Source organism: Perca fluviatilis, chromosome 18 (assembly GCF_010015445.1).
Source record: "Perca fluviatilis chromosome 18, GENO_Pfluv_1.0, whole genome shotgun sequence".
NCBI classification, from domain to species: Eukaryota; Metazoa; Chordata; class Actinopteri; order Perciformes; family Percidae; genus Perca; species Perca fluviatilis.
The window spans coordinates 25,969,053-25,995,801 of NC_053129.1; the positions used below are offsets into that span (position 1 = coordinate 25,969,053).

The 26,749-nt window shown below is 38.9% G+C and overlaps 2 protein-coding genes across 3 annotated transcripts in view; one reads left to right on the forward strand and one right to left on the reverse strand.

Moving 5' to 3' along the window:
- The window catches only part of knstrn (kinetochore localized astrin (SPAG5) binding protein), a 2,173-nt gene extending 798 nt beyond the window's left edge, over window positions 1-1,375 (reverse strand). The window contains exons 1-6 of the mRNA XM_039781437.1: window positions 1,260-1,375; window positions 831-923; window positions 577-712; window positions 464-493; window positions 274-373; window positions 19-133 (exon numbers count right to left, since the gene is read on the reverse strand). Of these exons, the coding sequence (XP_039637371.1) occupies window positions 19-133; window positions 274-373; window positions 464-493; window positions 577-712; window positions 831-852 (403 nt within the window). The 5' untranslated portion in view covers window positions 853-923; window positions 1,260-1,375. The remainder of the gene's footprint in view (window positions 1-18; window positions 134-273; window positions 374-463; window positions 494-576; window positions 713-830; window positions 924-1,259) is intronic.
- knl1 (kinetochore scaffold 1) lies at window positions 1,346-23,821 on the forward strand. 2 transcript variants are annotated; one of them, XM_039781433.1, is made up of 32 exons: window positions 1,346-1,402; window positions 3,082-3,116; window positions 3,331-3,367; window positions 3,473-3,535; window positions 3,711-3,793; window positions 3,878-3,930; window positions 4,020-4,041; window positions 4,207-4,250; window positions 4,354-4,406; window positions 4,561-5,251; window positions 6,531-6,583; window positions 7,069-7,702; window positions 7,962-8,011; window positions 8,215-8,833; window positions 9,029-9,060; window positions 10,191-12,449; window positions 13,228-13,357; window positions 14,396-14,454; window positions 14,551-14,649; window positions 14,736-14,851; window positions 16,173-16,263; window positions 16,482-16,598; window positions 18,029-18,116; window positions 20,358-20,420; window positions 20,513-20,552; window positions 20,636-20,740; window positions 21,030-21,130; window positions 21,829-21,894; window positions 22,097-22,206; window positions 22,972-23,093; window positions 23,312-23,437; window positions 23,616-23,821. In XM_039781433.1, exons 2-32 carry the CDS (start codon window positions 3,088-3,090, stop codon window positions 23,710-23,712), a joined length of 6,252 nt encoding a protein of 2,083 aa, XP_039637367.1. In that variant the 5' UTR covers window positions 1,346-1,402; window positions 3,082-3,087; the 3' UTR covers window positions 23,713-23,821. The 2 variants fall into 2 exon arrangements, with proteins under 2 accessions (XP_039637367.1, XP_039637366.1); XM_039781432.1 differs by lacking the exon at window positions 1,346-1,402 and adding an exon at window positions 1,517-1,789.
- The last annotated feature ends 2,928 nt before the right edge of the window (window positions 23,822-26,749 follow it).

The following is a 26,749-nucleotide window of genomic DNA, read 5'->3' on the forward strand; positions in this document are numbered from 1 at the left end:
ATGGTGTTACATATTCACCTGGGTCTATATTGGCTGAGACGAGGAGTATGTGACAGTCCTTCAGGTTTTTCTGTACCTCTGTATTCTCTTTTTCAAGGTCCCTGTACTGCAGCTCCAACTCAGCTACTCTTTGCTGCAATATAACAAGGAAAGAAATTATGTAAAATTGCAGTGAACAAAGACAAGTGAACATCTCCTGCCAGGAGGAGTATAAACAAAAATACTTTGTTACGTTACAATCCCACACATTTTTATCAAAATCCATCCCTGCACCTGTGTCTCTGTGAGGTTTTTCTGCAGCTCCTCATTGGTAGCCATCAGATGCTGATTTTGCTCTTTGAGCTCTGCCTGTTGCCCATACCTGTTGGAGATCCTACAGACAGGTGCAACATAAAGTTGTGAAAAAAAAAAAAAAAAAGAGCCCACAATATGTTCAGGATATGCAATAAAATATATGTCTTACCCTTTGTGAACCTTTGGAGCAAAAACATGTCTGGAAGACAAAAGTGAAAAATGCAATTCAATAACGTTAACTGTAAAGCAAACACAGTATAGTGTTGTTAAGAAATGTCTCACTTTGGCACGTTTTCATTTTGAGGTTTAAGGATGCCATCTGATTTTTGGGCAGCATTTGCTGATGCAGATACAGTTGCTGTGTCTCTGGATTCAGGTTTATGACCGATTTTTTTCGTTCCTGCAGGTAACTGCACACCTGGAAAATAACAGAATCTTGTTAATCAGACATCAGGTTTGTTTGACTATATAAAATTAAGATACACATTAATATAATCACCAATAAAGCGCCAAAAAAATCCAGCTAATATGCTCACCTCTTGGGATTTTTGAAGACATTGCTCAATTTGCTGACAATCTGTTGTGCTGTTAATACAATGCCAGAAAGGCAGAACAATCCCCAAAGGCACCTGTATGAAAAAATAATCTGATTTACTATCGTTTAGTCATTCATGGAAATCTTTAATGAACCAGCAGCTGTTTAACTACAATTTCAAACATGTTCTGTTTATGGGTATTCTAAAGATTCAAGAGCTTAATCATGGATTACCGAACCCTATATATATGTGATATTACGCGGAACATAAAAATGGACGGATTTTGAATGGAGTTTGGTGCTTCTTTCCAAATAAAGTAACATATCAAGCGTCTAATCAGCTGATCTTAGGTGCTAGTTAAACGTTCAACATACCTGAAACATAAAAATATATGTGAAATGGTTCAATAACACAACATCAACTACCTACCTTTATGGATAAGTTGAATGCGAGATTTGTCAACAGTCAAAACCGATCCTCAATTTAAAAACGTCCCGCCCTCTATGATCAATTCCGGTTTAAATACGCTATTTCCTGTATGAAGAAAACTACGTTTCACTGGTCGTCAGGAGGTTTGTATTTCTTGATAAAGTCGAGCTAATCGTTGTATGTATTATTTTTTGATTGTGGATATGTTGAGTTAACTTTACCAAAAATCCTCTAAACCGTCTCCGGCTTTACTGCACTGGCTAGCTAACTGAAGCAGCGGAATCGAGAAAGTAGAATAGTGGAATGCGCATGCGTGGAGGCGGCTAAATTCAAAACTAAAGACGTTAGCATTACATCTGACCGAGGCTCGTTGACGTTAGCTGGAGCTTGCAGGTTCGCACATCGACCGAGCTAAACATAATCGACATGAAAAGTATTTTAAGTTAACGTAAATTAAGAAAAACACAACCGTATCCGTGGTAAAACACGAGTAGCTAATTAAGCTCATTACAAATAGCTACAACTACAAGGTATGTACCGTATGCTTCTTTGGTGTATAGCTAGTTATTTTTCATGTTCGTGTATTGTCAATGGCAGACAGACGTTAGCGTTAACTGTGGTGAAATAAGAAATGTTAACGTTACCGTTAGCTAGCTACACACAGATTCATGTTTTCATCCTTTCTAGCGAGGTCAGTTTGTTTTCTGTAATGAATTAAAATAAATAGGAAGTAATTAAATATTTTGGAGGAAAGCTGTTTTGTTGACAAAAAGGAAATGCATATCCAGCTAACGTCTATTTGCTATTTCGCTTAAATTGACCGATTTTTTTGAATGAAGTATGGTGCGATTTTTCAAATACAATAAGCGGTGCAAGAAGCGTCAAGCTTCTAACGTTAGTTTACGTTAGCTGTTAAAGGGGATATCCATGTACAGCCAACATCGCAATTATTAGCTGATAATTTCAGTTGTGTGTCGATCCTATCACTTATTGTGCAAATATAGAATACCTTGCGGCGAATGTTTATGAAGTTAAAACTTTTGTAAGCTTCGATTGTGCTCTTGTGTGTTCTGCATATGAATCTGTGTTTACGTGCTCTTGTGTTTTATTTTAATGTCATCAACCTGCCAGTGATTGCGGATAAAAATGAGCCTGTATGGCTAAATCTGGATCATTTACATATTGGTATAATACATTTTTTTTATTAGGATAAACCCCTTGAGATGTATCATCTCGTTTTCGAGGGGGTTCCATACATGCTCATGTTAATTAATGTGCATTGTTGTCCCTTCTTAAAATAAACAAACAAACAAACAAGCTTATCATGGCTTCTGAAGAATAATCTTAGTCAGGGGTCTCAACGTTATTTAGGCCGAGGACCCCTAACCTGAAAGAGACGAGCAGTGACCCCCCAATACATATATTGTATAAAATTGAGTTGCATAATAAACTGGGCCTACAATACCGTGTAGGTTGGCCTTAAGTTTATACACATACCCTTTGGTGGTGCCCTGCAATACTAAGCTATTAAAACAATAATAATTTACATTTTCATATATCATCATGTTTTAATATCAAGCAGTAAATCCATAAGCTTAACTGATGGCTACTATAGTGGCTACTTTAGAGGCCAGTAATTTCTAGTTTCTTCAGTTATTCCACCTAAAAAATCATATCTTTGGTTGTTAATTGAATGCTCAAGCTAAATATGAAGAAAGGTCAGGCAAATGTTTCATATATGTCACTGAAAAGGCTTGAATTGAATCATATATGGCAGAATCTGTGAGTTTCTGTACTAAGCTCTGCTTTCCTGTGTTCACAGTTGAAAATGGAGCCTCTGGATCCTGCCAAGAATGAGTGAGTGACAATTATGTTATACTGTATGTTGTGAGAAAGCAGTGCCTGAACCTCAAAGCAGACTACATATTACCTAAAGGCCATCCATAGACCTGACATTAACATTAATTTGGGGATTCTGATGGTTGACTGTATTTACATTGTTTATAATAATAAACATCGTACATGCACATACACCGGAGCTGAATACTGTGTTTCATCCTCTCTGTTACAGTGAAGGCAGTGGATTCACCAAGCGCCGCATTTCTTCGGTCTGTGCTAAAAATTATTTTATGGACAAAGTAGTTATACTTTAAAAAGAGAAAAAAAAATTATGGTTGACCTGAACCATAATGTCTGCGATTTTTCATTTTTAGATTTTGAAAGCTCCACAGAGATCATCAATGAAATTCTCTGAACCAGTGCAACAGGAAAATGTGGTAACTGGATTGCTTAAACATTTAATATGTAAAATTGGGGATTTTTAATGTAATTTAAATGTAAGCTCCAAACATACTATATTTTTTAAGTATACATTCTCACCCTAAGGATATAATTCAGTGGTAATACATCTGTTCATGGTTTGATTTTTACACTTTTTTTATTTTCACTTAGGTGGAATGTGCCAAACCAGTGGAAAAGAGGAATTCAAGAAGAGTCAGTTTTGCCCCTGCCAACAATGTTCTCCTGTTCTCAAAGTGAGACACTAGAAAACCAGTCCGGCTTTGTTTTCCACAAGGACACTGGCCTTTTAAACCTAATCAGTATTTTATCTTTTCCAGGGATGGAAAAAATGCCTCGCCTGCCAAAAGTCCTTTACAAGAGTTAATAACAAGTAAGTATGTAATGTTAGTACATATAACTATGTGATTTAAAAAAATATATAGGAAAGCCTTGTAATATTTATCCTCTGTTATTCCACAGCAGCGGCAGCCACAATAAATAGGTATGGTGACTTGATCCTTTCAAGTACTACATATTTAGCTTTTGACCTCCCTAGCATGGACCGAAAAATCGTTGATTTTAGATTCTTATCTTTGACTTGTATTTTCACCAAACCAGTCAAAAATTTTCTGTATTAACTGAAAATGTGTGCATTTCCTTTCATAAGGGTCCAGGTGGCAGTCACTGAAGATGGGATTCAACAAATTACAGGTAGGGATAATTGTTTTTTTAACTTCAGACCACTATTAACCCATGCTCAACATTATCTGTTACAGTGTAGGATGACTTACTAAATTCAAATCTTGAAATTCAGGAATGGAAACTCTATTGAATGCTCCTCTACATGCTTCTCAACAAGGGCAAAAGGTGAGCTTGAAATCTCTTTTGTTAAAATGCTTTCTTATGACTATATGTAATATATTATTAGAATGTTTCATCATAATGTTCATGAGAGGATTTTGATTGTAAAACCTGATAGTTGTGTACGGTTCGTTGACATAAAGCTACTTCTCTTCCCCAGGTCAACTTTGATACTGTGGGTGACTTAGGGGAGAAAACCGTGATGTTTTCTGCAAATGATGAATTCATGGACATGACCCACAGTCACACAATAAACATTGCCGGTGATGCAGAATTACTTGCAGATATTTCCCTCCAGAACTATGACCCTTTACCCTCTAGAAGAGAGAAAACTGAGATGTTCACTGTGAATAATGCATCCATGGCGAGAAACATATCCTCATCGGTTCCTTCTTTGGATCCTGAATTTGAAAAATTCCTCGCAAGTCACTCTAAACAAAGTGGCCCCAGCTCTAGTCCGGTCATCACCAGAACAAAGCCTGCTTCTGGCACATCCTCTGAAGAAGCAAACCGCTCTCTGGCCCAGATTAAAACACAAAGGGCTGATGTGGATAAAGAAAATCAGGCTCCAACTTCAGTTTCAGCTGTGATGGAGAAGTCTTTCAATACATCCAGGAAGATTGGTGAATTATCTTATGGAAGTGCACTCTGTCCAGAAGATGATTTAAGCATGGATATGACTAAAGATCAGACGGACTGCATGCTGGGATTCGCTGATGATGATCCCTTTCAGTGTCTTTTTCCCACACAAGAAATGTATTCCTGCTTTGACAACAAAGTGTCACAGACAGCACAGAAGCCCAAACAACCACAGAAAAGCAGTAAAACACTGGCATCATTCAACCCTAAAGGTATTTAATTTTGTATCAACTAACTAACTGATTATTGACTTTGACTCAATAATACTTAAAGGAACACGCCGACTTATTGTGAATTTAGCTTATTCACTGTAACCCCCAGAGTAAGACAAGTCGATACATACCCTTCTCATCTCCGTGCGTGCTGTAAAGCTGTCCGACGGCTCCAGTGACATCAGGCCAGCAGAACATGCAGGTGAATGGTTCCAGCAATCCTACTGCTCCGAATAAGTGTCAAAATAACGCCAACATGTTCCTATTTACAGATTGTGATTTGTAGAGTCACAGCGTGTACAAAAAACAACGTAACATGAGACACAGCCATCTTCTAAGCGTAAACAAACCGGGAACTATATTCACAGGCGGCAGAATATAGTGCTTGGGCGGAGTGATATGCTCGCAGCAAGCCTGTCTGAGAATGAGAAAGAAGATGGCTGTGTCTCATGTTACGTTTTTTTTTTTGTACACGCTGTGACTCTACAAATCACAACATGGAAATAGGAACATGTTGGCGTTATTTTGTCACAATTCGGAGCAGTAGGCTAGTTGGAACCAGTTACCTGCAGGATCTGTGCTGGGCTAAGCTAATGCTGGAGCTGTCAGACGTTACAGCACGCACGGAGATGAGAAGGGTATGTATCGACTTGTCTTACTCTGGGGGTTACGGTGAATAAGCTAAATTCCCAATAAGTCGGCGTGTTCCTTTTAATGTCTTGTGCGTTTTGGGGATGCAGATATTATTTTACAACTTATGATTGAATGTAGTTCAAGTAGCATCTTATTTAGGGTTGCTAAATTCCGGGAATTTTCAAAGTTGGAAACTTTCCATGGGAATTAACGGGAACAGGTAGTAATACATAACCCATTGCTATTAACCTATGTGTGTTAATTGTATAGCCCACTTGTTCTTGATAGGCTGGAAACAATAGACAGTGCTGATGGTTACCTTAGCACGCATATAACATAACCATAGTAAATATGAAGCAGCCTTCATATGTTAAGCTAAAGGTCAGTGGTTTGGGCTACTACTTTAGCCTATTGCAGGGCTATTGAGGCCACACCTGCTGCACAGATCATTTCTAGAATCCAACATTCAGCAGCTGATTGGAGACAGTACTGCATTTAAGCCCAAGGACTACATCCCATCCTAATTTCCATTAATTCCCATGAAAGTTTCCAAATTGGAATGTTTCCAATATTTCCAATAAATTTACTGGAAAATGTCCAACCCTTTGCAACCCTAATCTTATTACATTTCAATTTCCAAATTTAGATATGGCATCCTTGAAGAATCCGGCTGTACATGCTTCTCATCAAAGACGCAAGGTGAGTTTTATAATTAGTTAGGGCTGGGCGATATGGAGAAAATCAAATATCGCAATATTTTTGACCAAATACCTCTATCGATACTGCACCGATATTGTGGTGCTGATTATTGGTGCTTTCACAAAATATTTACACATTGAGATTTTTGATAAATAATCACTAGTAATGTGGATATAATGACTAAGTGGGTAAAGGCAAATAATAGAACAGTTACAACAGTCTGGTAAGTTCAGAAAATGACATCACTATATATAACTATATCCAAAATCTCGACGATATCTAGTCTCATATCACGATATGGATATAATATTGATATATTGCCCAGCTCTATAATTAGTTTACTTTTCTGTTAGTGAATTTCCTATCTTGCCAAAGTTTTAAGTTTGAAAATAATCCTTTTTATGCCGTACTGACATGAACTGAAACTAACGAGTTTAGTTTTGATAATGTTGTTTTAATGCTCTTTAATGTCTTTTCTTCTTCAGGCCAACCTTGATACAGAAGAGGATTGCAAAGAGAAAACGATAATGTTCTCTGCAGGTGATGAGTTTATGAATATGACTCAGAGTCACACTGTAAACATTGCCAGTAGTTTATTACCACCTCCGAACCAAAACTTGGACATTGTTCACACTCGTGGAAAAATGGACAATGCTTCATCTCTGGAGAGAAAGCGTGAGACGTGTGGTGCGCCTGGCTCGTCAGCTAATGCTTTGGATCTAGGATTTGAAGACTTCCTTTCAAGTCTCTCTAAACCAGGCGCCTCCAGTGGTAATCCTGCGATTGCCAGAACGGAGCCAGCCTCTAAGGAAACCGTTGACACAAACTGCTCCCTGTCCCAGCTTCAAAGTAATATTGGGAAAGGACGTCAGTCCCTCATTACATCCAGGAGCTTTGAAAAATCATTTAATGGAGGTACAATCTGTCCTGAAAATGATGTGAGCATGGATATGACTGAAGCTCAGACGGGCCGCATAATAGGGTTCACCGCCTCAGATGATCCTTTCCAGTTTCTTTTTCCCACACAAGACATGTACCCCCACTGTGAAGGTCTGAAGAAACAAGAGATGACTTCAGGACTGAAGAACAGCGAAGCACTAGGGTCATCTAACCGTGCGGGTAAGGAAACTACAAACCTTCCTTTTTTATTTTCTCAAATGTAGTCTATAAAACTTAGAGTGAGAGAAACTAAAATGAGACCGTTAACCAAAACATTTGAACAAAAAAAAGAATTGTTGTTTTGATCATGTGAATGATGTATGTACTTAAAAACCTATTTTACAACATTAATTTAGTTCATTATATTTAAAATGGTGGAATCTGGGTATGATTGATTTAGCTAATTTCCCTTTTTTATTTAATCCCCTTCACATTATAGGTATGGAAACTGCATTGAAGCCATCTTTGACAAAGGTGCAAAGAAATCCGGTAAGCTTAAAGACATTATGTTTTTAGAGCTGCATTTGGTTTGTAATGTGTTGTCACATTATATATGTCAAATATTTTCATGGTGAAATGGTTTGTTGTAATAATTAATTAGGAATGCTAGATAAAAATGTCATCAAGATCGAAGTGTGATATAGCTGTACACTAACAGTGTTTTTTTTTTTTTTTTTTTTTTCTTTCCACAGGTCAAATTTGATCTGGAAGATGACTGCAGAGAGAAACCTGGGAGGTTTTCTGCATATGATGCATGTATGGATGTGACACAAAGTCACACTGTCAACATTGCCACTGGTTTCGAGCTGCAATCGTTTCAAAATGTAGACGTTTTGCCTATGTGTGGAGAGAAAACATTTAGGCTCGCTGCAAATGATACCTCTATGGATATGACCAAGTGCCTCACTGTAAATATTGCGGAATCAGTTCTTCCTGTGAAGAAACAAGATGATGAGACATGTGGTCTGCCTAGAAACAGATCTTCATCAGCACGCAGTGTGGATCCAAGCTTTAATAAGAGCCTCTCAAAACCAAGTGGGCCCAGTGTTAATCCTGTGGTCGAAAGGATGACACCTACAGCTGCACAACACAGCATGGGAGACTCATCGAATGGAGTGACAATCTGTCCAGAAGATGATGCAAATGTGACTGAAGCTCAAACAGGCCGCATTTTAGGACTCACAGATACAGATGATACTCCTCAGTGTCTTTTCCCCACACAAGACATTTACCCCCAAAGTGGTAGTTTGAAGAAAGCAGAGATGACTTCACGACAGCAGCACAATGAAACAGTGGGAACGTTCCGTAAAGGTATGGAAACACCAATCCCTTCAAATGTTTTGACAGTGAAGGCAACAGAGAACAACCATTGTAAGGATCGAAATAAGAAAAACCCACTGAGTGCTTCAATTCAGTTTAATAATGCTTTAAATATTGGAATTGGAGTCGTCTTGAGTTTTTCTTTGTTAGAATTGCTTCTTACTCATTTTCCATCTCCACATTTAGGTATGGATACCTCATTGGTGCAAAGAGATCAGGTGAGCTTAAACCTTAGCTTAATTTGATCTTTTGCGCATTTGTGTTCTGAATTAATAACTATACCGCCTACTTGTCCTGAATACTGCATCTTTAGACTTCAGTCCACTTATGTAGGCTATGGCGTTGGCTCCTCGTAGAGCCTCCGCATAAGCATAAATCCCGCTTAAGTGATAATTGATTCACATCTCCCAAAATAAACACATTTGTTAAAGGTATTATGGAGGATTTTCTTTTTCCGGGTGGATCATCAAGACTATTGGTCCTCCTAGTTGTCAATCATTCTGGTGATATGTTTACGTAAGGCCGTCGTACGTGCTCGTCCCTATGTAGTTTTCGCTTTCTGCGCATGCGCACTTTCAGGTGTATATGTGTGGTGAGCATAGGTAGTGAGCTACGGTTTCAGCCATTCATTGAAGCTCGCCGTTCTCACCGTGTTTTTTCAAAATGTCTGAGGGTCGCAAGAGAAAAAGTGTCTAGAAATTGTATGACAAGAAGAGAAAGGCCTCTGAAGAAAGAAACAAGACCGGAGTGTTTTTGGGAGAATATTTCACACGCTGGCATGCGCTAAAAGCACAGGTTGGGCTTCCCACTGATGCCTCAGTCGCGAAGTTTCTACTCAACAGGTAAAGTTTGGCATGCTATTTGGAGAAATCCATTTAAAATCACTTCTAGTAAAAGTTGATGTTGCTATGATTAGCGATGCTAGCCCTGGCACAAGTCACGCACCGCGCAGACACGGTAAACCTCTTCATTTGTGAAAAAGTGCAAATCTTCTTTGGGAAAGTAGGTTTGTATGAGCCATGCCGACAGCAACTTGGAAACGGTGCACTCTCGTGCACACGTTTAATAGGCGTTCCCTCTCTGGAGCAGGTAGAGTGTTGCGCATGTGCATTTTTTTCAAAAAGTGGAGAGTGCGGTTCCTTTCTAAAATTCGGGATAATCCTCCACTATACCTTTTTTTTTTTTTTTTTTTGAAGGTGTAAAGAACAACTGATCTTACTAGTTTATTTGCTTTAGAAAGGGATAGAGGACCTTTTATGGATGGTGGCACTGAAACAGCAAACCGCTTTGATTATGAAATAATGTTTAACTCGGTGTCCTAATAAAAGTTACGATTTGTTTTCCTCAGGTCAAGTTCGATGCTGAAGACTTCCGTATAGAGAAAACGGTGAAGTTTACTGCTGACGATGCCTGTATGGATATGACAAGAAGTCACACTGTAAACATTGCGACTGATTTAAAAGTGCAGCCACACCAAAATCTGGACTTTTCCCCCGCTTTTGGAGAGAAGACCATGAGATTCAACACAACTGATGCAGCTATGGATGTGACAAGAAGTCTCACTGTAAACATTGCCACTGATTTAAAACTGCAGCCACACCAAAATCTGGACTTTTCCCCTGCTTTTGGAGAGAAGACCATGAGATTCAACACAACTGATGCAGCTATGGATGTGACAAGAAGTCACACTGTAAACATTGCCACTGATTTAAAACTGCAGCCACACCAATATGTGGACTCCTTACCTGCTGGTGGAGAGAAAACAATGAGATTCAACACAACTGATGCAGATATGGATGTGACAAGAAGTCACACTGTAAACATTGCCACTGATTTAAAAGTGCAGCCACACCAAAATCTGGACTTTTCCCCTGCTTTTGGAGAGAAGACCATGAGATTCAACACAACTGATGCAGCTATGGATGTGACAAGAAGTCACACTGTAAACATTGCCACTAATTTAAAACTGCATCCATACCAATATGTGGACTCCTTAGCTGCTGGTGGAGAGAAGACCATGAGATTTAACACAACTGATGCAGCTATGGATGTGACAAGAAGTCACACTGTAAACATTGCCACTGATTTCGAACCACCGTCACACCAAGATGTGGACATTTTACCTGCTGGTGGAGAGAAGACAATGAGGTTCACTGACAATGATGCAGCTATGGATGTGACCCAATGTCTCACTGTAAATATTGCCAGCAATTCAGTATCAGATTCACTTCTTCCACACCGAGATTCTAATATTTTATTCACCCATGAAGATGTGGATTTTCCTTTATCTGCAAAGAAGACCCATCGTCCGCGCGGAAACCAATCTTCATCTGCACACATTTTGGATCCAGGGTTTAAAAACTCCCTGTCTAGGATGAGTGACCCCTGGGCCAGAGCAGTGGCTCCTTCTGCACCATCCCCTCAAGAAACTCCAGACACAGATGGCTTACTGGACCAACTTAAAACACAGAAGCCTGATGTGGATACTGAAAAGGTAGCTTTACCTTTTGTTTCTGCTGTCTTGGAGAGACCAGTGAATAAAACCATGACCGACGGTCCAGAGCACGATGTAAGAATGAATATGACTGAAGCTCAAACAGGCGCCATTTTGGGACAAACGTATACAGGTGAGCCACCTCAATGCCTTTCTTCCACACAGGACTTGTACCCCAATCCTGACCATTTGAAGAAAACCGAGGCAGCTCCACAACAGAGAAATGAAGCACTGGGATCCTCCAACCCTGGCGGAGTGGAAATCCCAAACCTTCTCAATTCTCCTGACTCAGATGAAACTGGCACCAGTAAGGAACCCAAATCAAAAAATCTGACTTGTACTTTATCACAGAAGATGGGGAATTCACCTTGTGCTGTTGACCATGATGTTGATACAGCGCCTTCACGGAAGTCCAAACGGATGAGCTTAGCCGATCTTAAGTCAAAAGTAAGGCGTTTGAGTCACATGGTGAGTACAGCCCCTGATATTATTGCCATGGACAGCCGCACAGCACCCTTGCCTCACCTGGAACGGGACATGGACAAAACCTCAAACGACAAAACCAAATCCCTGCCTGTAACAGAGCCTCAACTTGAGATGGGTTTGGTAAACACAGAAGAAAATACACAAGCTCCATGTCTTCTGCAAGGAGAGCAACCCTCTGCTACTACAACTCCTTTCAACTTGAAAACTAAACAACTTATGTCCAGACTCTCAATTGGAACCTTTAAGGCAAAACTCCCCCAAAAAAGCAAACCGGATGATCCAAAGAATGGGAATTCTGTGGACAAACCTCAAAGGACAGTCACTGTCAATGTTACTAATCAACTGAGCAACTTTGTCGATGATATGAGTGATATTTACAATGAAGAGCTTGGTAGCTATGAAGATATGTCTGAAACCTTGGACATAATGAGTCCTCAGAAAGCCACTGAAAAAGTGATTGCTTCCCAAGAGTTAGACATGGATGAGTGTTTAGAGCAAGATATATCTGAAAAGGACTTTATTAGTCCTGTCAGTGGAAAAAAGAGACCTGTGCCAGCAGATGAAAATAATGTGGCGGATGAGAAGAGACTGAAAGTATCCACCGTGGCGACCACTGATGTTGAAATGGTAGGTCAAGTTAGAGTATTTTATGTTTTCAAATAATGAGAGGGTCTTTATTTACCTTTTTTTTAATTATTATTATTATTATTATTTTTTTTTTATTTATCTTAATATTCCTTAAAGCAACACTATGTAACCTTTAGCGCGAACTGTAGTTCCAATGAGACAACCTGTAGGGGGACCGAAGTGGGAAAAGTTACATAGTGTTGCTTTAAATCTTTATCTTCCTAATTTAAAAGTATATTCATCACATTTTTTTTGTGAGAAACCTCACTGTTTCCTGATAAATGTATTTATTTTTATTTATTATTCACGGTTTAATTTCCTGTTGATGCAAACTCAATACTTCCTCCATGTTTACCTGAGGTCCTGATCATTTTAGGATTGTGTACATTTCCTCAGCACCGATTCCATTAATACATAGTCATCTTATTCTCACCAATCTGCTACTCTGAGTTCTTCTTCTCTTGAAGAAATTTGGTTTGTATTAACTATTACCAGTTTTGTCTATTTAATAAAAATTAATTGATGGGAACTCATCCACACTTACAAAGAGTAGATTTCCACAGGAATTAACAGGAATATAATGGAAATATAGGGGACATTTGCTGTGACTGTATTTACCATGTACTATGCCGATAGAAACTAATCTATTACCATATCATAAGCAGACAATCAGTAGTTCAGCTCTTCACTTGAATACCGACTTTTATCTGAGAATTTATATTATATCACGGTTTGTTATTTGTTTTCTATTTTCCCCCTTTGTTTTATTTGTTGCCAGGGATTTCAGTCTCATGTTGTGGAGTGTGACAGCAACGCTACTACAGTTCCAAGCATGACTACACAGACCACAGATTACTCTAACAGCAGTCACACAGCCAGCATCAGATGTGAAGCTACATTTGAATCAAGTAAGTTATGAACTCACTTGTACAGTGTTTCCGTGGGGACTTAAAATTTCAAAATGAAAATTTTAGGCCCAAAAAGTCTTTAGGGGACTTTCACACCTTTCTTGTTTGGTCCGGACCTTCGGACTTTTCAGTTTGATCCGAACCAAAATTACAGGTGTGAAACCTCCCTCCGGACCAAACGACCGAAATTTGGTCCGACCAAAAGAGGTAGTCTCGGTCTGGATCAAACTGAACCATGGTCCGGTAGGTTGAAAAATCTCCGACACAGAGAGAGAATAAGAGAGGACAGGGAAGCCCGTCTACAAACCAATCAATTATAAGTATCTGGAGACGCAGCTCACGTACATGATGTAGTTTTGTCACGTATAGATCTTTTATGTGCTTGCACAACTGCAGTGTGAAACCAAAACTTACCGGATCAAATGTATACAATGTCACAAAAACATGAACCTTGGTCCGGACTTTCAGGTGTGAAAGCCCCCTTAAATTCACTGAAAGTTGTGTGTTCTATGTCTTAAATAATTTTTAAACCGGTCTTAATTTTCCTACATCCATGCATGTGCTTTTTATTTTTATTTTTTTTATTTTTTCCTAGTGTTGTAGTTCTTTCTTTCGCTCGTCCAAATAGAATATGGATGTATTACGACTACAAATGAGACCAACCTGCAACATATTGCAGCCAATCAGCTTTTGTGTTATTGGCGTAAGTCTTTTTCGGATTGTACCATAGACATAAAACAGATTTTATTCTTCAGCTTTGGGGATAGTGCAAGTTTAGCGATTGGTTTGAAAATCGTCTTTTTTTTTCTTTTTCTTTTTTTTCTTTTTTTAATTTAGGGCTCAGTTTATGTTGTGATGAAAGGTCTTAAATTTAATTCGTAATGGTCTTAAAGTAATTAAAAAGTCTTAAATTTGACTTGGTGTAACCTTCAGAAACTCTGGTGTAGTATAAAGATCCTTGTTTAGTGGTACCGTCCTGACATAATTGTGCTTCCCTAGATTCTGGAAAATCAATTGTTTTTATTGTTTTTTTTCCAGCTTACAAACAAAGCCTGTTTGAATCCCAGCTGGAAGACTACGCCAATGATGTTCAGAGGGTATATTATTAACATATTTTAAAAATACATCTTTGAAATATTCTTTTTTTTTTTTTTTACGCTGGTTATTTATTGCCCTCAATGTTTGGATTACAGAAACTCGATGATGGCACCATTACATTGTTAGAGTTCTTTCAACTCTTCAACATAGACTTTGTCATCCATAATCCTCGGCAAAGCATCCTTCCTGGCAGAGTAGGTTAATCTTCATTAATATTAAAGAATATATGAAAAACACTGACCAAATGTAGTGACTTGCCTTTTTTATTTTGTTTTTGCAGCTTTTGTCAGACACAGATCGCACACCGATGGATTTATTGAAAGACAGGCACATCAACCGTCCTAAACAGACGGTGTATGAGACCGATGTCCTCAACCTTACAGAGATGGTGGAGGGGTGTGTACACTCAAGATTGTTTAACACATTTACAGATGTTTAACGTTAAGCTGTTTTTTCACTTGTCCTTTCTGGCAAGGGAAAAAATATTGTACTTTCCCGAAGTCAATTTTTACTGGCCCCAATACAAATAGTTTTTTTGAAAGAAAGAAAAAGCGTCAAAAACATTGATTAAGACGTTGGAAAAATCCAACTTCGTTAAAAGTCCAAAATTTAAAAAAGCGTTAAGAAAACAAACAGAAAACGTCAAAAGCACCAAAAAGAACATCGGAACAAACGCTGAAAAAATAGCATGGAAAAAAAAGAGAGGGTTAAACATAAAAAAAAAAAAAAGAAATAATCTTGAAAGCATTAAAAGCATAATTTTTTTTTTTTCTGGGGTAAAAAAATAATAATAAAAAAAAATTGTCAAAAGTATCAAGTTTGGATTTTTACGATTCCGATGCCGAACCGGTACTTTTAAAACGATTCCGATTCCTAAACAGATTCTTGAAAAACTGAAAAATGACATAAAAAGGCTTTTTATGGAGTTTCTTTTTTTTTATTGAAAATTATTTAAATTTGACAATATATTAACGTTTTAAAGGACTTAAATATATAATAAGAAAACCTAACGCACAACTACAATAATTTAACAAATAACAGTTACACTATTAACAAGTAACAACAAAATAAATGATGCTGAGTTGGTATGCCAACCAGCTTCAAACTAGCAGTTCTTTTGCAGAAAAGTGACCATATTTGCCTTCTCTGGCAAGATAGGACACCTACCCTGACTTATGACATGTCCTGCATAGGAGAAAACTCTCAGACGTTGTCCAAGAGGTCTGTACACACACAGGTAGGAGTTTGAAAGGGCAGACAATTTGGGGAGGCTGTCTCGCCTCCCCCACCACCAGGCTACAGGGTCTTGTCTTGAACGATAGACTAGCAGAGTAAGTGTAATGTTTACTAGCGATCACGTGCAGTCAGTGAATGGTTAATATGCTTTCACGTCCGTTTTGGTGAGCCCAGAGGGAAAATAGGCCATTTTAAAAGTAGCCTTCATTTACGGTAGCTAGCTAACGTTAGACTACAGAGAGAGGGTGATATTTTTACGTAAGGGAGAAGGGGGAGAGTCTGCCGCTGTCCGGAGCGACAGAGTTTCAGTCGTAACCGAAATTCGCGTTCTAATCCGGTCCAAATACTACCGTTTGCGTAGGAACCGGTACCATAGTGGAACCGGGTTTCAGTACCCAACCCAAGTTATAAGAATTTAAAAAAAATAGGTGCTTACTTACAACTGAAGTTCTAAAGCAGGCCTGTTTTGTTCTCTTCCCAGGTTGAAGGAGCGAATGCGGGACCTAGACAAACAACTGAAGATTGTTAATAGACCTTTGTGGGAAGAAGTGAGAAATTATTCAGAGAAAGAGGTATTAAAATGATAACTCAATGTATTTTTTCAAATTGCAATTTGTTTTCTTCTTTGTTACCATGATGACTATGTTCATGTGACCTGTTGAGTAGGATTGTCATTTTGTTAAAAGGATGCATTAAAAAGCATGTTTTTTAGTTTAGCGGATGCCATTTGCTGATTCTGTAGATGTAGCATCTTATTCCTGACCCTCACTGTGTCTGTTTGAATTCACAGCTCAAATCTTTTGGTGCCAAACTAAAAGAGAGACATAACCTGTTCAGAAAGTTGAGCAAAGTTCAGTCGCATGAAATGAAGGAGGTGTTGTACTCCAATCTTGTGCAGGCTAATCTGGTAAGATCCTTCACACAGCAATACTGGATGATAACATCAGAGATCTTTTGAGAGCATGTAAGGTTAAAGGTTCTGAACACCCACAGTTTTATGTATTTATTTTTTTTTGTTAATCTGGCTGATTAGACATCTTCCTGAGTCTCCTGTTAGCTTTGTTCCACCTGTTAGGGCAGGACAAATTACACCTTCATCATTCATATTCAGGGTTTCTGCGGGGTCTTAAAAAGTCTAAAATTTCAAAATCAAAATTTCAGGCCTTTTTAAAAGTCTTTAAAAGCTCATATTATGCTTTTTTGGCTTTTTCCCTTTCCTTTTATTGTGTTTATATATCTTTTTTGTGTGCATGTAATAGGTTTACAAAGTGAAAAAGCCCAAAGTCCACCCCAAAGGGACTTACCATCTCCAACAGAGAACACTGCACAGCCTTTACTTACGTGACAAACGTGTCACTTTGTAACACACGTTATAATGCTCACCTAGCTGCTAGCATGGCATGCCCTCATACTCTGCTTCTGACTGGCTAGTAGTCCTTACCTAGCTACTGCACATGTGCGACTCCCAACAAAGATGGAATAGAAGTGAGATGCCTCACTCTGTAGCTAAAACGGAGAGCTCAACACACAGGGTGAAAAATATGGTGTTTTTTGAAAATTAAACAGTGTAAACCTATTCTGATATAACGTCTAAATTATCTACAATTATGAACCTGAAGATGAGCATAATATGAGCACTTTAAATTTGCAAAGGTATTGTGTTCTATGTCTTCAATAATTTTAAACCGGTCTTAAATTTTCCTACCACCATGTAACGCTACCTCTAATGCTCATTGAAATGTTGCTTTATATTCTGCAGTTCTTTGGTTTACTAGTCTAAATATAATTTGCCATATATGTACAGATCATTATTACTCTGTGTTGCTTTTATTCAGTTTTAATAATTTTATTTTTTTGCAAGTACTGTTGTGACTGCATTTCGTTGTACTTTTATGTCGTGATATAGGTCTTAAATTTCTTTCATAAATGTTTTAAAGTCTTAAATTTGACTAGCAGAAACCCTGTTATTGGTAGGTGAAGATTTGTAACCTAATAAACTCCCATCGAGCTTTTTTTTTTTTTTTTAAAGTCACAGTTCTATTATCTTTACGGTTACTACAATTGCCACTGTGTATCATGTCATTACATTATACCCACTCCTATACATTTTATAGTCATATTTCTATAAATATTATAGTTGGGTATTATTGTAGTTGCTGTGCATCTCTATCTCTCTCCCACCCCTGGCTGCCCACCTGTTCAAGGTTTCTGCCGCATGCATTCTCTTGGGGAATTGTTGGCTCTCTGCAAATGATATAGTGTGGTCTAGACCTACTCTGTCTGTAAAGTGTCTGTGTGGGTGTTAAGAGGCTTTAAAGACATTTTTCGTCTTTTCAGAAGGAGCAACAGAGGCCGAGAGGAATGATTGAGGAAGCAGATGGGATGATAAAAAGCTTGGACGACTGTATTCGTGAATTAGAAACAGGTACGACTACTGTGGGGAAAATGGCTCGTGGTTTTCCAGTTACCACCTTGTCTGTATAAATAGGCAAATGATTCAGACCCATGATAAATGAGGCTGTGTTGGTGTGTTGATAAAGGGACAGGCAGAGAGAGAGTAGAAGGCGAAACAGCTGTTAACCAGACATGAAAATCACTCAACTTTCGGCGAAATTCGCCAATTTGAAACCAAAATAGGTGACCTACGTGAATCGTGTAGATTCAATGAGAAAATGTTTAAGGGGGGGAGAGGGGTGGGGTGTAAGTACTCGGGCCTGGTGCCCGATTTCTGGCGTATGACTATTTTAGAAAAATAAATAAATTAAAAAGTCCACATGGGATTTGTTTTAATGCGCTGGATTTAACCATACTGTCTATGGATTTAAAGTGATGGTTCGGAGTAATTCACCCTAGGGTCCTTTGCACCATGACCTTGAGCCAAACACCCCAGAAGCTTTTTTCACCTGGGTCTAACATTGGGAGAGTTAGCTAGAGTAATGATACCAAACGTCTACAAGTAGTACAAATAGGTTATGCACTCATAAAACGATCGATTGGGTTGTTTGTAAACACACCAGAAGTTTATGAACACTTGCCTGCTCTCTTCAGCTCTCTGTTGCTGCTACTGCTGCTGCTACCTGCAGTTAGGCGAATGCTTAGGGCCGTCTACAAATTACTACACCGAAAACAACAAAAATATTTATTAATTTAATGATTAAATAAGGTAATGTCTCCAAACTTACCTCAATTATTACTTGTCTCCTGCTAGTTATACTACAGCACTTACTTAAAAAAAAAGTTAAATTAAAAAATATTTTTGTTGCATCTTTTTCGGGTGTTGTAATTTGTAGACGGGCCTAAGCACCGTCTTACAGCAGCAACAACAACAGCAGAGAGCAGAAGCAAGCCGGCAAGTGTTATTTACATAAACTTCTGGTGTACTTACAAACTTTCCAATCCATAGTTTTATGAGAGCATAACCTATTTGTACTACTTGTAGACGTTTGGTATCATTTCGGGCATTATTAGTGGGGTAACTTACGAGATACAAACGTGGGTCCATTAGCCCCTACGCTAAGCTATTCAGCTGATAACGCTACTCTAGCTAACTCTCCCAATGTTAGACCCAGGTGAAAAAAGCTTCTGGGGGGGTGTTTGGCTCATGGTGCAAAGGACCCTAGGGTGAATTACTCCGAACCATCACTTTAACCAATCATCGAATTTCCACCAACCAATGAAACTAATTCTAGCCAATCAGATGCAAAGTAGGGCGGGTCTTTGCCGAAATGTCAGAGTGCGGTGCCGGTGTGTTCTCCGTGGTAACGCGGCTAAAAAAAAATGTAGGCAAAGTTTATCAAACTTGTAGCTTTAGTTGAGAAAGTAGTTAAGTTTGAGAGAGCTGGGTGCTTGCTTCTGCAGTGCATGTTTTGGACGGCAGCAGCGGTAAGACAGTGCTTGCTAGTCATTAGATGCTAGTCACAAAGCTTCGGTCCGTGCACTCTGTCATACGAGTACGTTACCGCTACTGTTAAGACTGCGACTGCGACTGCGCCGACCGTGATACAAACAATACGTGTGTGCACGTTCATAGCGGAACATGATTTGTAAAAGCTATCTGAAGCCCAAACTGCCTTGACAAAGCTGTCTGTTTGGACTCAGCATGGCAGGTATTTAAACATAACGGCCTTGTCCCAGAGTCTAGACGTCTAGCTATATGAAAAGATAAACAATGCGACGTTTTTAATAAATGTAAATAAAGCAGCTAATATCAACATGGACAAAATCTTGAATGTACTAATTTGCTTTTTTGATGATGACCTGGCCAAAGTAGTAAATTTGTTTTCACAATGATTCATTGTAGGATTATATTATGGCAATATGTAAATCCACATTGACTCTTTATTTAACATATGGTTGGAAGAAGTAAAAATTGATCCAAAACTTTTTAGTCTTTAAAAATTATGACTTTTATTATTGTGTAATGTCAGAAGAACTTGAACTGTTTTGCCAGTCAAATTAACTTTAATGAGTGCATATTGAAATATTGTTGGTTGGCAAAAAATGCATCTCAAAATGCATCAGATTGATGCTTTAAAATATGGAATATTTAAAATTTTCTTCCGGGGGAGCATGCCCCCGGACCCCCTACAGGGGTAATATCCTTCTCACCTTTTTCACCCCTGACCTGTTTTCATGCCTGGTTAACACCTTCTTTGTTCCCCTTAAGAACTTATTGCCGTTGAAGAGAGAGGCTTCGAAGACCAACCAAGTCTGAAATCACGTCGCAAAGGTAACTTGCAATACCACTTCATTATTTTAATTATTCATTCATGTATATGTGCTTGACTTGAATAAGTTATTGACTTTTTGTTGTTTTTACAGAAATGCAAAAAGTCACAGAGGCTTTGGAGGATAATAACCGGTGAGTTGAGAATAGTGTTTTACATGTTTAGACACTTTAATTATAGAAAGGTTTGTTATTCTTTTTCTCTGATCCTGCCACAGACAAATATGTGAACTGGAGATGCAGAAGAAGCAGACTTCAAATAAACTGAGCAGGCTGAAAGTGGAGACGAGCAACCTTGAGAGCCACGTCACCGCACTGCACATGTCAGTTTCTGATTTTAAGTCTTGCTTTCAAAACACCTAGGACCTCATTTACCAACAAAAAAGCTGCTTAAGCTGAACCTTTAATCATTTTACTGTTTTTAAAGTGTTTTCTCCGTTACTCTCAACTGTCACTAAATGAGGGCCAGTAGTTTATTTTTGTCAATAGTCTTGACAATAAATAAAATTGCATTGCTCTGTTTTTAGCTCATTTTTAATTTAATTTAATTTTTATTTTTTTCACACAAAGATATTAAAGTAAAAACCTATTTTTGTACATTTCGTACCTCAGGGTAAATGAATGGAAGTTTGGGGAGAAGAACGACAACTGCAGTGTCTACACTTTCCTCTATGAGACCTTGATTCTACAGTTGGTGTATGAAAAATCCGATGGTAAGTGGTCTTCAACAGACACCAAAGAGTGAGGAAGCAGTGAATTGTTCTGTAACAGTCGACCTGCTCCAAAGGCTTCTACATGGTGGGCTCTAAAGGCCTTTATTTATGGTTGTGCGTCAAATCGACGGCGTACCCCCGCAGACCCCTCTGCGTCTAGTCTACGCCGGACCCTACGCCGTAGCCTGACGCGCACCTCTCGAATAATGTAACTACACGTCACAGTGACGCACGTCGCTCGGCCGTGGCTTGGTAGCGTTGCATTTCCAGCTCATTTCCTGGTTCTCCTTCTCCATAAACATGAAATCAAGGAGAGGGTTAACTTTTCCTGCTACAGATTTCCCACGTTGGTCAGAAAGCACAGGGGAGACGCTTTGTTTCTCTCGCTATGACTCTAGAGCTCCAAAGCTAATCACAGTCACTCTCTCACTTCTCCCTCGCTCAATCACCCACTCCCCACACACACACACACACACGCCGGCCTGACGCACACACCAGCGCACAAGTATAAACATCAGGCCACTTACGTAGGCTACGGCGAAAGCTCTGCGTGGAGCCTCCGCAGAACCATAAAAAGGCCTTAAGGCGGAAAATTTGAAGCATGTTGTACTTTTCAGACTTGGTGGTTTTGCAAAGATTGATTTATTTAAATTTTTTTTATTTTCAATTAATGAATCTACCCGTTTTTGTTTTTGAAGGAAATGATGCTGGTAATCAGTCTGAGAGGAAAATATCGCACATCACATTGAGGCTTCAACTTGACGGTGAGGGGAAAAAAAAAACTACAAAACGTAGTATGCCATGAGTAGGCATTTTGTCAGAATCTGTGACTCATTGTGTGTTCAGATAATCATGAGCTCAAATCTTAGATGTCAAATGAATATTAATTATATTTTGAGCATGGGGCATATTCTTGCAACTGGTAATGCATTTGAACAACTACTGTACATTCTTGTTTCTAACTAGATGAAAAGTCGCAGGGTAATGCCCGCCTTGTTCACAAACTGCTCTCTCGGTACATCGAGGGAGTCCCTGACTGGGTGGAGAAATATCCAACGAGCAGACATGTTCCCCAGGTAGGTGTGAGTGGAGAGGTTGTGTTGATTGACAGAGGGGCACATGTGCAGCTGCATGTTGTACTTATATACTTATCTTGTTCATAGTCAGACGTGTTTAAGTTTTATAAGTCAGTAGACCCGTAGCATTCGGTCTCAAATTTGTTCTTGGTAGGGATGCACCGAATCCAGCAATATTGGGCTTTTTGACGGGGTTCGGCCGAACCTTTTTAGAATTTTTTCAACACTGGTTGACGTAATGACCCTGCCGTTGATTACGGGAAGGTGTTTACCTAGGTGGATCGTTTAATGCAGCAGGCTCTGAGGAAAGTGAAAATGGAACTCGTGAGCAGAAAGTGTTGTTTGGCAGAACTTTCAGCTAAAAGAAGGTGATTAAAGTCCAGCTACATGTTAAATTTGCAATGCCGATTTGTCTCGTGGTGGCAAGGACCCTAAATAATACACAACATCGCCACTGTTGAAACATTTGCGTATGAAACATCCAAAAGAATACGAGTTGTGCGTGAAGGAATCTCCAGACAGCAGCCAAAATGCAGCAACTTCAGGTACGGCATAAGACAGTCACAGCTATAAACTTGTTAACCATTTCTTTACTTCATTAATGTGTTTACTGAGGATGGGATTAGGATTCGGATTCAGCAGAGTCTTAACCAGTGGATTCGGTCTTCGGCCGATACCCAAAAATCAGGATTCGGTGCATCCCTAGTTGTTGGATTGTTGCATTTTAGTTACACTGAAACTCTCCACTGTCTCCTGTTGATGTAGCTGCTCCATGACGTCAGCCTGGTGGTGAGTCGCTGTCGTCTGCTGGGAGAGGAGTTGCGTCGGCTGAAAACGTGGGGAAGCGTGAGGCTCAACATTCTCAACATGAGCTGTGTGGACACTCGGTAAGAACTCTTCCCCGCAAAGAATAGCTCGGGCTTGCAGTTTTTTTTAGCACTTAATTAATTTGTATGGAAACTGTATAGTTCATTAAAACCACATCACAAAAGATGGCAAATCTTTCATTCATTTTAAACAATATTCCAGTTTTGTTTTCAAAACTAGAAAAAAAAAATGTTAGCCACATTATATAATATTATCCTTTTCTTTTTTCTTCTTCTAGAGTGCACTTTGTCTTCAGCAGTCTCAAGACATTTTCCCAGTTTGAGGTGATCTTCTCGGTCAGTTTGATCGGCCAGCCCTACGCCCTTCAGTTGCAGAGCTTTAAAAACATGATCGGAAACACAACGTAAGCTTCACTCAAAAATACCTTTTTTTAGTAGAAATCCGTGAGTGGTGCTTTCTTGGGTTTTGGGTAGAGGGAAATGCAATTTTTTTTTTTAAAGCACTTTAAAACACAAAAACAATGTGCCCAGTTTGCAGTTTCATTACAAACAATAATATTAAATATTTTCATGTATTGGCAGGGTCCAACAGATTGAGGAGATTGTGTCGTCGTTCAGTCCATCCAAGAACCTCCTGACGAAGATCGTCAAAAAGATGAATGAAAATCTGCTCTATTAAGACCAACATTTTTATTCCAATCGGTTGTAATAAAAACAATTTTGTACATTATGAATGGAAAAAGTTTAACACATAACTGGCTTTAAAGAAAATAAATGAATAATCTGTACAGGTTGCCAGACTGTTTTTTTCTTTTTTTTTCTTTCACAGTGTGTTTATGATACTACACCTGTTAACAATTTGCATTTTGTTACAAATACTTGGTGACATTAAATCAACGGTTTTCCTGAGCCCTGCAGGTGCAGGTGTCCTTGTGTTTGCTTAGTTTTATTTCCAGTTTATTATATTGAACATATCAAGTTCAGGGGGCAGCCATAGTTTATTCACACAAAAGTATGTCTGATGGTGAACAGTTGCCTCCATGTTTACTAACGTACATCATAACATCTTCGGCGGGGGGGGGGGTCACCACATTTGCGAGACAGACAGACTCGCTCACAGAGAGTCCTGCCTTTATTAGATCAATCGCAGTCTTTCACCTCTCGAGTGCAGAAACTATGCAGTTAACAGTCGCTTCCAGATGGTGAACATGGTTAAAGTACTCCGTTTTGCTTACAGTGTACATAGTATAGTCACATTTTGTTGTAGCTTTGTGCAGTATTGAACGTATGTAAATATTTTGTTCATAATGCTAGTACGCCAGTTCCTATGATTTCTTTAAATTTTTAGAAAATAAAATTAATGTACTTGCATTTAAAAATGTAGTTTGAAACTTTTTGTGTGCCATTGTTTGCTTATATTAAATGTGTTGCCAGGATGCATTTTTTCTGATGATTAATGCACACATATACTGTAGTCTCTCAGTCGGCTCGTCTACATGTTGCAACATGTAGGTTGAACTGTTTTAGTAATATCAATAATAAAGACCAATTTGCAGAATGTGAAACGGATAATGTTAGTGTTGAGACTAGTGGGCTTTAAGAGTGGTATTACCTCCCCTGACTTGATATTGGCTGTTTGGCAATATTATTCTCTACATCAGGGGTATCGAACTCAACTTCACTAAGGGCCACACTGGAAACTAAGAATCACATCAAGGGTCAGACATGTAGAGTTTATTGACATGCTTTATTTAATAGAAAAAGTCAAACATTTTTTACTGTATTATTGCATGTCCCATATAGTCTTTTCACTTACAGCTTGGTTGACATAAAGCCCCAAAAAAGTAACTTGGCCATCTAAGAAAAAAAGCAACAAAAAAGGTTGAAAAAAGCAGAGGGAAAAAAAACTTCTGAAAACTTGCCAAAAAGCAACTTCAAAAGGGGCAAAACCATTGAAAAAAAGCGCCAAATGCGTCAGCAAAAGTGACAAAAACCTTCAGAAAAAGCAGCAAAACATTGAAAAAGCGACAAAAACTATGCGGGCCAAAATTTATTATGAACCCTAATTGATATGCGGGGCCGGATCAAAACCTGCAATGGGCCGGATTTGGCCCGCAGGCCTTGAGTTTGACACGTGTGCTCTACATCAAACTTTAGTGTTTTTAACTCCTCTACATGCTACTCTACATGTAGCTGCTACTCTTTCCTATGACAACCACCAAGTTGACACCATTCCATTGGAAACTTTATTGGATTATTTACCATTGCATGTATCTCTGTATCTCAAAGGGATAAACCAAAGACGAGCCAAGAAAAACACTTTTTGGCTCATCGGGTACTGCAACAAAAACATAGATAGGGTGTATCTTACAGTAGAATTAAAGTCACACTTAAAATGTGGGTTTTTACGATGAAAGTTGTATTTGTAAGCTCATTTAAATGGTCATTTAAGCATAACCTTACCTTAACAAATTAACAATTAAATGCACCTTCAGTGTCAAATGCTGTACTCTGGTTAGGCTTTAGAGGGCGCTGTGGGCCTGTAAAATAAAAAATATCCAATTCCAATTCCCACTATGGTTTGTGAGCCCTTAAAACAAAGCAGTACTAGCTGCTGCTACTACTTACCCCCTTGTCTCAGAAAATGGCCTAATAGTGGATATGAGTCGTGAGCAGTGCGACCAGTGTTTCTTTCCTGCTTAGATTGTTTCATTTGATGGGTAAAAAAGAAAAGAAAAGCAAAACAGATAAAAATTGACATAATTTGTGCAAAAAATATAGATTTTCTTTCCTAATTTGTTTAATCATTTTGTGACCCCTGACCTTGAGTTTAGGAACTACTGGATAATAATAGATTGAATGTAGGATATAGATTTTAAAGTGTATAATTCTGAGGTAAGAATAAACAGTGCTGCAAGTGACACGTACTTTTGTGGAGTAGCGCATTTTGGTGCTTAGTAACAGAGAAAATTAGGCTTGGTTACGTAGGTGAACTTTTGCATTTTTGTGTTTTTAACATTTCATAAATTTTAAGGCTAATAGACAGCCTTGTAATCCTTTAGCAGTGACGCACCTCGGCATCAAACAAAGAAAACTCATCTGTGTAGACTGGGCTCTGACTTGAGATAACCAACATGAACTTCATGTTATTTAGCTGCAGATCTAGCTGCTGTTCAAAGCTCATTGGCAACAGCCAAGCATGACTGACATGGACAGTGTCCACAGGCCATTGGAAAGGTCAAACAGCCAGAGACAAGCCTCTGAGATGTGTGTGTGTGTGTGTGTGTGTGTGTGTGTGTGTGTGTGTGTGTGTGTGTGTGTGTGTGTGTGTGTGTGTGTGTGTGTGTGTGTGTGGTGTGTGTGTGTGTGTGGCCCCGACGTCAAAGGTCAAAGTGGACTTTCCAAACGGTCACCCTCGAGTGAGCCGTCAGGGGACACGAGTTCCTCCGTCCCTCCCCCAGGAACAACGGCTGCTGTCAAACCAGATAGAGGACACACAGGGTGTCTAGGCGGGGGTTAGGTTTGGCTGAAGCGGCATTTGGGTCACCTGACCTCAGCCTGGAGGTCAACTCAATTCCATTTCAATCGATCCATTGAAGGATTTTTCATTATTTACAAATGTGAAACCGAATCATTCATTGGCTCATCGTCACACAATAGTACAAATAGCTATTCAATTTTTACTCCAGTTGAGTACAGTTGAAGTAATGGTGTCA

What these genes read in the sequence shown, in the direction of transcription:
- knl1 (XM_039781433.1), top strand. Translation starts at nt 3,088, where the DNA reads ATGGAGCCTCTGGATCCTGCCAAGAATGA. An exon ending in TCTGAAATCACGTCGCAAAG is followed by an intron (nt 20,421 to 20,512) that starts GTAACTTGCAAT and finishes TTGTTTTTACAG; the next exon opens with AAATGCAAAAAGTCACAGAG. An exon ending in GGTGTATGAAAAATCCGATG is followed by an intron (nt 21,131 to 21,828) that starts GTAAGTGGTCTT and finishes TTGTTTTTGAAG; the next exon opens with GAAATGATGCTGGTAATCAG.